Source organism: Acanthisitta chloris, unplaced genomic scaffold (assembly GCF_000695815.1).
Source record: "Acanthisitta chloris isolate BGI_N310 unplaced genomic scaffold, ASM69581v1 scaffold21776, whole genome shotgun sequence".
Lineage (NCBI taxonomy): Eukaryota > Metazoa > Chordata > Aves > Passeriformes > Acanthisittidae > Acanthisitta > Acanthisitta chloris.
The window spans coordinates 19,132-31,266 of record NW_008677879.1 but is presented as its reverse complement, the minus strand read 5'-3'; the positions used below and the strand labels follow the sequence as shown (position 1 = coordinate 31,266).

Here is a 12,135-nt window from a genome sequence, read left to right as displayed (position 1 = left end):
CCTCCGGCTCCCTGCGGGGGCTGCTCGGAAAGTGAGTGGGGAGGGAGGAAGGGGTGGCCAGCCATCCATGCCCCCTTCCCTCCATCCCCAGCTGAGCTGCAGAAACACGTGGTTGGAGCAGGGACTTGCCTGGACTTTGGTCGTTGGCACATCTAAGTGGTGGAGATGGAGGGTTGGCAGCTCTGTGCAACATCTCGTTCGCACCTCGTGGATGGTGGTGCTCCTAGGGGCCTGCCTGCAGATGGAGGAAGGGGTCTAACACCTGTGTGAACATGATCTCAGGGGTGTTTTCCATGTGAGGTTGCAAATCTAGGGTGGATTTAGCCCCATGATGCCTGTGTGGCTCTCTTGGCTGGGCTGGGGCCTCTCCAGAGCTCACCACAGTGGTGCTGGGATTTTGACCACCACTGATGGGGTGTGAGCAGCAGCCCTGAAGTTAAGGAGGTGAACAGGGATGTGCAGGAAGAAACCTTCAGTGGTAGGGCAGGGATTAGCAGAACCACTGCGGAGCCTGTGAGGGTTCAGCTGGTGTGAAACACCTTTGGTTTATGGAGCAGGAGCAAGGAGGCAGCAGATGCCTGCTGGGATGCAGGGGGTGGTGGTGTTTAGCTTTCCCTTGGAGGGAATGAACAGGTCAATGCAGCAGGCAGCATTCTGCTGGGGTGGGAGATTGGCAGCTTGGCTGGTACCAGGCTCTCCAATCTCACGTCTGCAGGTACGAGGAGCTGAAGGTGCTGGCTGGAGGGCTGAAGGCTGATGCTGATGGGATGGCAGACAAGGCAGACAAGGCCTATCAGGGCAGCCTGGTGCTCCTCAACTCCCTGTCCCGCCTGAAGGAATCTGACATCAGGTCCTTTGAGGTGAGAGCTTTGTGCCTGTGGGACCAGGAGATTCCCTTTTGCTCTCCCCAACACCCTCCCTGCTACCCTGCAGCCCCTTCCCAGGGCTCAGTCTCTGTTGGAGACCACTTGGATCTTCCCACTCTTTTTCCCCTGGTTCCGAGGAAGCAGTGGGAGGTGCTGAGAGCCCACTGTGTCTGTTTCAGGGGGAGGCATCCCGGCTGAGGCAGGATGCCAGTGCTCTGCTGGGCCTGGCGGACACCTACATGGCCCAGTACAAGCAGCTGCAGAGCAGCACGAGGCACTGGGAGGAAGAAACCAAAGAGCTGCTGCAGAGGGGAGAGGGCGAGAGAGCGGTAAGAGGCTGGTTGGGGGGCTGGGTTGTCTCCAGCAGGAGCTGGAGCCTTGGTGGGATGCCCATGGCACCACTGCTGTCCCAGCCTGGTTGCCTAAGGGGACGCAGCTCTGCCTGCCTGTTGTGGGATAGTGCCCTTCCTTGGAAGTGCAACCTTGGGGTTAGTCTTCTGGAGCCAGTGGGAGACCTCACGGTGTGTGTGGAGCTGCTGGCTCAGGGTCTCACATACACATCTCCCTCTGAGTCAGGTTGAAGACCTGCTCCTGAATAGGCTGGAGTTAGGATGACTCAGGAGCTGGTTGAGACGCACTGGCACAAGCTTGTGCTGACAGATCAGGCTGTGGTAGCCTTGATTCAAGGGCAAGAACAGGCATTTGGGAGCAGCCTGATGGGTCTTCTCCATCCTTACTCCTTGCATCTGTCTGACACTCCCATACCATGTCCTTCATCCATCTGTTGTGTCCCTTTGACCCATCACAGAAGCTGACACAGCTGCTGTCCCGAGCCAACCTCGCCAAGAGCACAGCCCTGCAAGCTGTGAGCGCTGGCAACGCCACCTTCTACGAGGTGGAACAGATCCTGAAGAGCCTCAAGGGTAACACCCTGGAAACCCTTCCTTTCCCTTTCCATGTGGGGTCTCACAGAGGTAGCACAGCTTCATTTCCACGTGTGTCTTCCAGAGTTCAACCTGCAAGCAGGTGACAAGAGGAGGGAAGCTGAAGATGCCATGAGGAGGCTGCCCATCATCAGCAGCATGGTCACCAGTGCCAGGGAGAAGACAGACCGAGCTGAAACGACCCTGGGCAATGCTGCTTCCCAATCCAAGGCAGCCAGCAGCACGGTGGGGAAAGCAAAGGAGATCACCACAGGGATCCAGCAGGTGTGTGCAGACCCTGGTGTGATTGCTGGCAGAAAAGGGCCTGGAAGGGAAAAAGAGATGTTTGACAACTTCATCGTGGAGCTGATGGGTTGACTTTTGGACCTGATGGGTTGTTTTTTTGGGCTGAAGGTTCTCCACAGTGGACCCTGCTGATACCAGAGTTTGGCTGCGGGTGAGTGGGGGTGTGTGGATCTCAGCAGGCACATTTCCTCCATGAGGATCTCTGTGGCATCTCACTATAGTCAGCTTTCAATGACCAAGGAGGCTTTTTTCCACTCCCACAGCCTGAGTCACTGGCAGGCTTGTGAGGCCCCAAAATCTGGTGTTTGTGGGTTTGGCTCTCAGGTGTGAGCCGTAATTTGGGATTTGCTGAGTGTGTGCAGGTGGTTGAGCCATTGTCATAGAGGCAACTCTTTGGAGCAGCTGGTGGGAGAACATGAGGGATACAGGACAGCCTGTGGTAACTTTGGGTCCCTGTAGAAGGAACCAGTTTCCACCAGCTGCATGTTCCAGTGGACCCAGAATGATTTTGGCTGTGCTCTTCCCCTCTGAAAGTGCCTTTGGCTTCCCTAGGAGATTGCAGAGCTGAGGGTGGAAGCCAACAAGACAGCTGATGGTGTCCTCGCCCTGGAGAAGGCAGTGGCCACCCTGCGGCGCGAGGCCAAGGAAGTGGATGATGAACTGGAGGGGAAGCTCTCAGAGGTTAAGGCAGAGGCTGCTATGATACAGCAGGTGGGTCCTCGTCTCGCTTGCCTTGTGCCCTTCCCTGTTGACTTTTGGGCTAGACTCCACCTCACAGCTGCTGCCTTGCCTCCTTCAGACAGCCCAGGACGCTCAGAGGGTCCATGACATGGCTGGCCAGGCAGGGGTGACCGTGCAGGAGACGCTGAGTGCCCTGGAAGAGCTGCTGCGCCTGATGAGTAGGTCTGGGGATGCCACTGTGGGATGTGGGTGGAGACAGGTCCCCACTGGGTCTGGGCACAGGAAGCTGCCTCAGGGTGATGCCTGTAAACAGGCTGAGCAGCAGGATGGAGATGAAGCATCTGAAAAGCTCTACTGCCCAGTCTCCATCCATGCTTTCCTGTCCCTTGTTTTCCTCCTGTGCAACAGACCAGCCTGGTGCTGTGGATGAGCATGGCCTGGAGCAGCTGGAGAAGAATTTCCTTGAAGCCAGAAACAGCAGCAGGGAGCTGAAGGAGAAAATGTTGGAGCTGGAGCAGACAGCCACACAGCAGAAGAACCAGATGCAGAAACTGGAGAGCAGCATTGACCAGGTCCTGGCCGACATCAAGAACCTGGAGGATATCCAGAGGAGTCTTCCTCCAGGCTGCTACAACACAAAAGCCATTGAATTGCCATGAGCAAGCTCTGGAGAGGCTGCAGCATCTGCCAGGCTGATGGCAGGAGAGCTTCCCCACACCTGGCAGGATTGGCTGTGTTTGGCTGTGTTGAACTGATCCTTCCCCTCGAGTTCAGCGTGGCAGATGAAGTTCACAGTGCCACACTGGCCCTGAAGAGTCCCCAATTTTTCAAAGTGCTCCGTCCCTCGTTCATGGGAGGAAGGAGATACCTGATTTGTGAAGGTGCTACTGGCTGCAGAACAGCCCATTGCTGCAACATTTCTCTGAGGTGCAGGTGGGCATTGCTTGGTGTCAGCCTTGGGAGCTTGCACAGTTCAGAGCCTGAAGGTCATGACTGAGAGGTGCTCCAGCCGCTGTGGGTCTCCTCTCCTGGTCTGGCACAAGCAGAAGGACTAGAGTATCTGTTCTTCCTTTTGGCACTGCCACCACCATCTCCTCCTCATGTTCTTCCTCCCCTTGGGTAGCTCAGGAGGTAGGGAGTGAGCAGCATGAGACTGCTGGGGCAGATGAGTTTTGAGCCATGGCACCAGTGATGTTCTCCTCCCAGCCTGCCCAGTCCTCACCTTGCTGGGAGTGGTGTTGACATGCTGTGGCTCTCGTGCCTGAGATCTCTGGCCCATCCTGCAGTGCCTGCAGCCTGATTTGAGCTGTTTAAAAACACTGAAGATGTCTTGAATGTGTCTCCACCCCTGGTTTGGTGCTGCTGTCCCCCCCTCCTGCGTGGTGCTGGATGTTTCTCAGAGGCTCAGGTAGTTCTCCACGGGGGTTTCCCACTACATCTGAGCAGAGCTCAGAGGAGCTGAAGGCCACGGTGCTGCCTTCACCCACCTGCAGCTTTCCTGTCAGTCTAGCTCTGTTCTCACACTGCTCCCACCTTCCTTTGGCTTTCAGGGTGGGAAAGAAATGCTGGCAGCTGCTGGAGTTAGCTCTGCTGAATCCCCTGCCCTGTGTGGTGGTGAAGGAGGAGGTTCTGGATGGAGGGGAGGACACTCTGGGGATTCACTCACCCATCCCTCTCTCTGATCCAGCAGCACCTGTGCTTTTGCCTGTTAAGAATATACCAAGTATTATGTTTGCCTTATACTTTTATTTAAGTGAGATGTATTCTAGGCTTTGTCTTGTCCTCTCTGGTTGTACCTCATAGGGACAGGTATTACAGACCTGACTATTTTTCCATGAGTTTGTGTTTTTTTTTATAAGGAAGGAGGTCAATAAATGGTTAATACTTTTGGCTGGATCTTGCCAGCTGGTTGATTTTTCTCAGGCTGTTTTGGGTGGGTTTGGCCCATTTGCTCTCTTTGTACTGACTCAGTCTTGGGGCTGTTTTCAAATGACACCAGCAACATCTTTCTTTTGTTTTGTTTATTACATAATTTAAACATTTTGCTGATAAAGTTTTCTTTTGTCAATGACCTTTTCTTCATATAGCAACAGAAAGAAAAAAAAAAAAAAAGGCTCCAAAACTTTTGACAAAGGTGAAATCAGTGGCATGGCAACTTCAACTCCTTTCCCTCCCCCCCGTGTTTATTTGTTTTCCCCAAAAGGCGTTTGAAGTTCATGTCTCTTTCAGCAAATTGCACTGTTTAAAAGTGGAGGTTCAAAGACCAAAACCCACGAGCTTCTTCCCACCCCTCCCCTGCACCCTGGAAACCCCAATCCTCACCTCCCCAGCGGTCACATGGATCATTGCAGATGATTAGATTTTCCCCAAACCCACCCAAAACCGCTTTTCCAAACCAGCCCCAGAGCTGAAGGACCTGTTACAAACCCTGTCCCACCCCCCAGACCGTGTGTTTGACGGAGAGGATACACGAAGGCTCGAGTAAGACTAATAAGACAGAATATACTCATCATCCATACCACAAGGCTACGTCTCTAAGGCTGTCTCTACTGCCATCCTAACCACGATGGGGTGGGAAGCCACTGGCATTCCCTGTGTCCCATCTCACGTACCTGAGGGAGGGAGGGACGACTGGAGATGGCTCTCAGACCTGGAGCCTTCCTTCTCCATCTCCTTTGCTTTATTTCCCTATGTCTTTTCCTCAGTGAAAACTCACTCTCCTTCCTCCCCTTCCAAGGAGGCATCATTCCCCCAGGATGAGATCCCTCTGTGTGTGTGTGTTGGAGGCTCTTGGCCACCACTGCTGCTTCTCCTCTGGCTCAGAGCTAAGAACCATGGGTGACATCTGGCAAGGAGGAGAGGTTGCTGTCTGGAATAACTTCTGTGTTGGGGTGAAGAAGGAGGGGAGACTGACAAACTGGAGGTGTGAGAGGAGTCTAGCGAGTGGCTTACGTACGTTGGGTGTCCCACCATGGACACCTCACCTCGTGTCAGCTGAGGGAGCTCAGTGGGGTGTTGGTGACCAGCTCCAGCTGGCTGAAGACCTCCCTGGAGAAGAGGCATCCCTGCTGTCCAAGTCCTGCATGCACTCACCACCCTCTCTGCTTGGGCATCTCCGTATCTCCTCATCCCATGGGATATGGGTGCAGCCACCTGGAGACACCAGAGCTGGTGCTGAGGGACTCAGCTGCTGAGTTAAGAACAGCTCCTAAATGAACCTCTCCATGCAAAGGGAAACTCCTGGCAAGGAAAGACCTCTTCTGGGCTCTGAGTGAGTCCCATCACTTCTGTCCCTCATGGCTTCCCCTCTGGGAAGGGCAGTGCCCTCGTGAGAGATCATTAGATCCTGCTCTTAAAACCCTCCCTGCTGCAGGGACTCTGTCCAAAGCTGCTTGCTGTCCCAGGGATGCCAGCAGCACCCAGCAGGTCTCCAAGTCTTACCCTTAGAACTTCCAGGAGAGCTACTCGTGACCCTTTGTGGACTTCTAAGGGACAAAGTAAAGGAAATTTCATCTCTTTCCTTGAAACACCCTGGAGGACTCAGCTACAGGCAGCAGGGCTCTACCCAAAGTGATACAAGGTTAGAGGGAGCAAAGGGAGAGGAGAAGGTGAGAGGTAGGGAGGGCTGTACCTTCCTCCTTGTGGCTGTGACCTTCCCCAGGGGCTGTGCAGGGTCCTTGCCCTAGGGATGCTCAGCAGGACAAGGGTCTGCTCCAGCAATGCTCCTCTCCAGAGAACTTCAGTGATTGCTCCACATTACCTGCTCTGCTTTTACTGCAGGCACCTCCACTGACTCCATCCCTGGCACCAGGTGGGAGAGCAGGAACCTGGCACGCCCCAGGGGATGTGCAAAGCAGCCAGGGCTGGTTTGGGAGGGGGAAAGTATCATGCATTTAATAAACTCTTCAAGGAGAGGAAGAGAGTAGGAGTGGAGGGAGGAGGGGGAAGGTTACAGAGATCTGGAGGCTAGAGGTTATGGGCAAATTCTCACCAGAGGCTTTGGCTCACCACCTGCTTCTTCCTCCCTTGTTTCTTGGCTCCATAAGTGGCAGATCCCTTTCTTGGTGCTGTGAGATGCCCCCTCTGACACTGGGCTGGAGCAGAGCATCACCCTAACTCCACTTGCCTAGGGAGTGGCTTAGGTTCTGGGAGCCAAGGGAAGGTAAGACATGACATTCTCCCTGTAATGCTTTGGCAGTGATACTTGCCAAGGCCTCTGCTCCCCTTTAGAAATGTCCTCTCTGTGATTTTTCAGGGCCAGGAGGAGGATTTTGTTAGCTGAGTTGTCCTACTGCTGGCCTGAGGAGGTTCTCCTGCCATGGGGGGCACTGAGCTGGTTGGGTTACAACTGCCAACCAGGGTTTGGTTGGTCACCATGTCAAGAGGTCCAAAGGGCTCAGAATAAAACTATTTGATTTAAAAAAAATCCCCCTAGATTTATTGAGCTTAAGTTGTGTAAGATGAAGCAGAAGAGGCAGCCCCTGCTCTGAGCATGCTGGGAGGACAGACCAGGGGACCATTTCCCAGGGACATGCTGGGAGGAAGGTGCTGGAGCTGCCTCCCCTTGAGCACACCGAGCACATTGCTCTCCTACCAGTCCCTCCTCCCTCCCCACGTACACAGGGCAGGGCAGTACCCCAAAAAACGAGACCAAACTGTTCCCTGGACATTGCTGCACGATGGAGCGTTGGTGCCGGGGGTGAGGCGCAGACATAGGCAGGAGGCCATGGGATGGGGAGAGATGGAGACAAGGACAGAGAGAGAAAAAAGAGTGATGGAGAGCTGTAGGCAGGCGGGACATGAGGGCTGTCTCACTGCAAGACCTCTGGTGCTTAGCCAGAGGCGTTGATGTAGAGCTGGCTCTTGAGGATGTAGTCGATGACAGGCTGGCAGAGGTAATCCACAACGTGTCCATCCCCGTGCTGCAGGGCCAGTCTGGAGGTGCAGGGGAGAGAAAGGGGTCAGAGCCCACCTGGGTGGGTTGTGTTTCTGCAAACAGAGGGGCTGGCTGGGGACACTGCTCTCCCTGTTTTGCAGTGAGAGTTCCCCTGCATCACCCACCTGCTTTTGGTGGAGCTGACGACCGACATGGGGTGGTTTGAGTCGTCCTTCACCACCAGGATGTTGTTCTGCAGGGGAAGAAGGAAAAGGGGAGTGAAGGGATGGTTTGAAGGCAGGTGATGCCCCACCAGCCTCCCTGCCCTGCTGGCCTTGGGGGCTGCTGTGTGGTTGGCCCATTGCCCATCCTGCCCAGCAGCAGAGAGCATCTGGCCTCGAGGTGTTTTGTGCCCCGTGGCAGAAGTGCTCCCCTGGGTAAAGAGAGGCTGTGGGTCCTCTCTTTGCATCCACTCACTTTGTACTTGCGGAGTATGGAGGAGTGGTTCATGATCCTGTCAGGGTCTGCTCCATCCCGGGGCACCACCACGATCCCGAACTCCCCGACGATCACCTCCATCTAGGAGCAACCCAAAGTGTGGAGAGCTTCATACTGACCCCACTCAGAGCCTGTCACTGTCTGCCAACCCCCCATGCTTCATCAAAGATGGGATGTGGTCTGGATGGAGATGGAAAGGGAGTTTGAGGCTATGTCAACAGGCTTTGGCAGAAATGTGGAGTTATCGAGGCAAGTGGGCTGAAGAGGGTGAAATAAAAGGCACAGGATTAAATTCTATTACTAGATGTTGGTGTCAGGCTTTAAGGAGAACGCAGAAATGTGGAGTTATCGAGGCAAGTCGTCTGAAGAGGGGGAAATAAAAGGCACAGGATTAAATCCTATTACTAGATGTTGGTGTCAAGCTTTAAGGAGAACTTGTTGTGGTAGAAGGAGGTGGCAGCAGAAGAGATTGCCTGAGAAGGACATGACCTCTGCCTCACTGTGAGGGCTCATGAGCAGGATGGACGTGTTGGTCCTGAAAGAAATCTGGTGGTGTTGTTCTTCCAAAGTTATTTGGCCAAATTTGTCACCACGTGGGGTTGGCTCCCACTGCTCACACCCATCTCAGCTGAGACAAACCAGGCTCATCCAAACGAGCTTTGGGTCAGCACATTCAGGCAGCAGGAGCCCACGAGGAGGTGCTGGTGCAGAATGCTTCCTCTGCCTGTGCTCTGACATTCCATTTTTGCATCCTTTGTGCTGTGCTCCAGGACTTGCCTCATCTCAGCTTCTCCAGCCTTTCAGAGGAGCTACCTGCCAGTTAATTGCTTTTAAAAACTTGGGATTGAAGATGTGGCAACTGATTTTAGAAGCCATTGAGAGGTTCAGGGAAGGAAGTTTGTGCTGACTGTCTGATATCAGCAAAAAGCAGGGAAGCTCCCACAGCCAGCACTGCTCCCACTGCCAGGAGCAGCATGAGGGTCAGTAACCCAGTCCCTCTCCAGGACTAGTGTTCTCCCATGAAATTATGGCTTCTTCAGGCACAGGCCAACAGTGAAAGCTGCTGATTTGGCTGTAAATCTGTTCAATTTCTGACATCTGCCCCACTTTTGTAAACATCTTACTTCCTGCCTGCACACCTCACTCTGCTGCTGTTGGCATCTCCTTGATGCTGGCTCCTTCCACGGGACAAGGAGTGTGAGCACAGCCTTTGGCAACCCCAGGATGGGCTCACCCTGCCCCACAGGGGACATCCTCTGCATGAATGGTGAGTGGGAGCAGGACTTGGGTCTGAGAAAGGGGAGGCTGAGTAGGGTTGGTGGCTCTGGCAGCAGACCCTCTCCCTCAGGCTGCCTGTGTGTAGGGGGCTGAGGGTCAGGGTTGGGATGGAGAAGGCAGTGGGAATTGTGGGCACTGCTCCTGTCCTCCCAAGGGACCTGAGAGTCTCCCAGGAGCACTGAGTGCAGGAAGCAGAGGAGGAAGGAAGCCTGGGACATGGAGCATGGAGGGATGGCCAGAGATGATGACTCACATCTGCCTCGTTCCAGAGCCCAGGGATGCAGAAGGACTCCAGCAGGTCACTGCCACACAGCAGTAAGATGCGAAGCTCTGAAGAAAAGGAAGAGGCTCAGAGGTAGGAGCACATGGCAGGAACAGGCACCAGCCCCACCCACTTTGCAGCTCAGCAATGAAGTTGAGCTTTCTGTTGTGATGAGCCCATAAAGATTAATTTATTTGCACACCTGCTAGAGGAAAGCCATAAACCCACCTGAAGAGGTGGCTGCATGGGAAGATGTCTCTCTGTTTGGCAGTTCCAGGTGGCCAAAGCCTTGGGGCTCTGTGTGGTGCCAGTGCTAGGATGGCTGTAGCACCAGGCTGTGTGTGAGTTAGCCCATGAAATGGGTCTCAAAGCCCCGAGCAAGCTCCCCATGCAGAGCTCTGGGTTATCACAGTGGGGTTAAAACCCTTCCAGGGCTTTAGAGGAAGGGGCAGCTTAAATCCCTCCTGCTGCCATGCAAGGCTCTGAGGGCTGCAGGCAGTGCAAGGTGGGGGAAACACCAGACTGGCACTTGGTGTGACTTTCAGGGCATGATGCCATGGCAGGTGTGTGCCAGCTCTGGGAGCCACATCCCCATTGCTCACGCCCTTAGTTCAGGCTGCTGTCTGCCAACAGGACTGGGCTCAGCCCAGGAAAGTGCTGCTCCTGCTTCACCCCTGAGCCCCAACAGCTGCACCAGGGTGAGCTGATCCAGCATCCTCCTCTCACCACCAGGCCTGTCATGCAGGTGCTCCCGAGCCACATAGCACTGGCCCAGAGGAGCTGGAGCGACGTGAAGGGTGTTTGTGTACTCACCAATCTCCTCATATCTCATCACTGTCCCCAAGTTGGCATTTTCATCTGAGGAAGGGAAGCAAAAGAGAGGTGCTGGTGCATGGCCTGGAAGAGAGGGCTGGGAGGAAGGCTGAGGGCTGGAGCTAAAGCAGAGGTGGTGCTGGAGCTCTGTGTTACTCACCCACGAAGGTGAAACGCTCCATGGGTGGGCGAACGCAGCAGATCCGGCTCAGGCTCTCTCCCACCTTCCCCAGGATCTTTGCTGAAGGTGAAGGAGGAAAATAAATGGCAGAGAGGCTGTGTAATTAATCCATGCAAGCTCTCCAACCACCCTGCTCCTGCAAGATACTCCTGTGCCCTGATGTGGGAACTGCTCCCAGAATCTCTCTGCCACCTCCTTTCATGGTCTTAACTCCTGAGAGTGCTGCACTGTGCCTTGAAGGGACCAGCAGGACAGTTAAAATCACTAGGAAAAACACCAGATGTTAATTTTTATGGGATTTAGCTAATGCTCCTGTTCTCCTTAGCTAATACCTTCATGCTCCATATCCCACTAGCTTGTAGGGGATCCAGCTCTGTCATCACTCCTGCCAGTTCATCCCTGGTATGCACCACTCAGGTATCAGGTAGCTTTTCCTTCAGCTGGTCTCACTGCCTGGACATCATCCAGCTGAAGTCCAGTGAGATTTCTCATCCATTTGAAGCCATTCTTGGCTCCCCTTGCTGTGCTGGATGCCAACTCCTCCACTGCATCCCCACCTGACCCTGGGCTTGGTGCACAGAGCCTAGTGAGCCACCTGCCCAAAAATGAGTTGATGGAGCTCTGTTCCCTGTGCTTGCCAGCCCTGGCTGGGAGGTGAGGGATGTGTGGTCATCTCCCTCTTCCCCCCACCTCCACCTACCCGCAGTGGGCTTGTTGGAGACGTTGTTGTTGTTCTGGTAGATGTTCTGGGAGGACTCATTCTGGGGCTGGCCGATCACAGGGGTGATGGAGGGTGTGTTGACATTGGAGAGGATGCAGCCAGTCACTCTCTGCAATGAGGGAGAGATGTAGCTGGAACAGTGCCTGCACCCCAGCAACCTCCCAAAACCTTTTCAACCCTGTCCAGAGCCTCCCCACACCCAGCTCAAGGTCATCTTTAGTGACAGGTATGTCCAAGCTCACTTTAGGATCCCCAGTCCCATCCAACCTCACTCAATTGGCCTGGGGTGGCAGAACTCTATGAATAATCATAGAATCATAGTATCAGCCAGGTTGGAAGAGACCTCAAAGATCATCGAGTCCAACTATAACGACTCATAGTTAAGGTGGTATTGGCTTTTTTTGTGTGGAGTCATGAGGCTGGCAGAGAGCAAACATCTCCTCTCCTCTTCCAGCAGTCCCTGCAGGAGAAGGAAGGTTTCTCCAGCAGTTCCCTGGATTCCTATGGTACCACTGGACATCCTGCTAGGCTGGTTAGTGCTACTTCTGTGCTGTCTGTGCTGCCTGTGAGTTTTTATGAAGCTTTTTTGTCCATTTCCCATCCTTGCTTCTTGCTGTGTCCAGCTGTGCCAGCAGCTCTGCTTCCCCCATCCCTGTGGTCTCCACTGTCCTCCTTGGCTCTCAGCCTGCCTGGGCTTTTGAGGGACTTTTCATCCTGGGGCTTGTGCTCC

General features: G+C 54.2%; 2 protein-coding genes across 2 annotated transcripts in view; one reads left to right on the top strand and one right to left on the bottom strand.

Moving 5' to 3' along the window:
• Positions 1-715: 715 nt before the first annotated feature.
• LAMC2 (laminin, gamma 2) lies at positions 716-3,435 on the top strand (the record flags this gene model as incomplete). Its single annotated transcript, XM_009076689.1, has 7 exons — positions 716-860; positions 1,046-1,195; positions 1,675-1,789; positions 1,875-2,074; positions 2,648-2,806; positions 2,895-2,994; positions 3,185-3,435. Coding segments are annotated over 7 exons (1,120 nt in total), but the record flags the coding sequence as incomplete, so codon positions are not given.
• Positions 3,436-7,393: 3,958 nt separating this feature from the next.
• NMNAT2 (nicotinamide nucleotide adenylyltransferase 2) overlaps positions 7,394-12,135 on the bottom strand; it is a gene marked incomplete at its 5' end in the record, with an annotated part of 6,832 nt that continues 2,090 nt past the window's right edge. The window contains 7 exons of the mRNA XM_009076688.1: positions 7,394-7,711; positions 7,838-7,905; positions 8,130-8,231; positions 9,682-9,758; positions 10,504-10,548; positions 10,664-10,744; positions 11,385-11,514. Coding sequence (XP_009074936.1) covers positions 7,609-7,711; positions 7,838-7,905; positions 8,130-8,231; positions 9,682-9,758; positions 10,504-10,548; positions 10,664-10,744; positions 11,385-11,514 — 606 coding nt within the window. The remainder of the gene's footprint in view (positions 7,712-7,837; positions 7,906-8,129; positions 8,232-9,681; positions 9,759-10,503; positions 10,549-10,663; positions 10,745-11,384; positions 11,515-12,135) is intronic.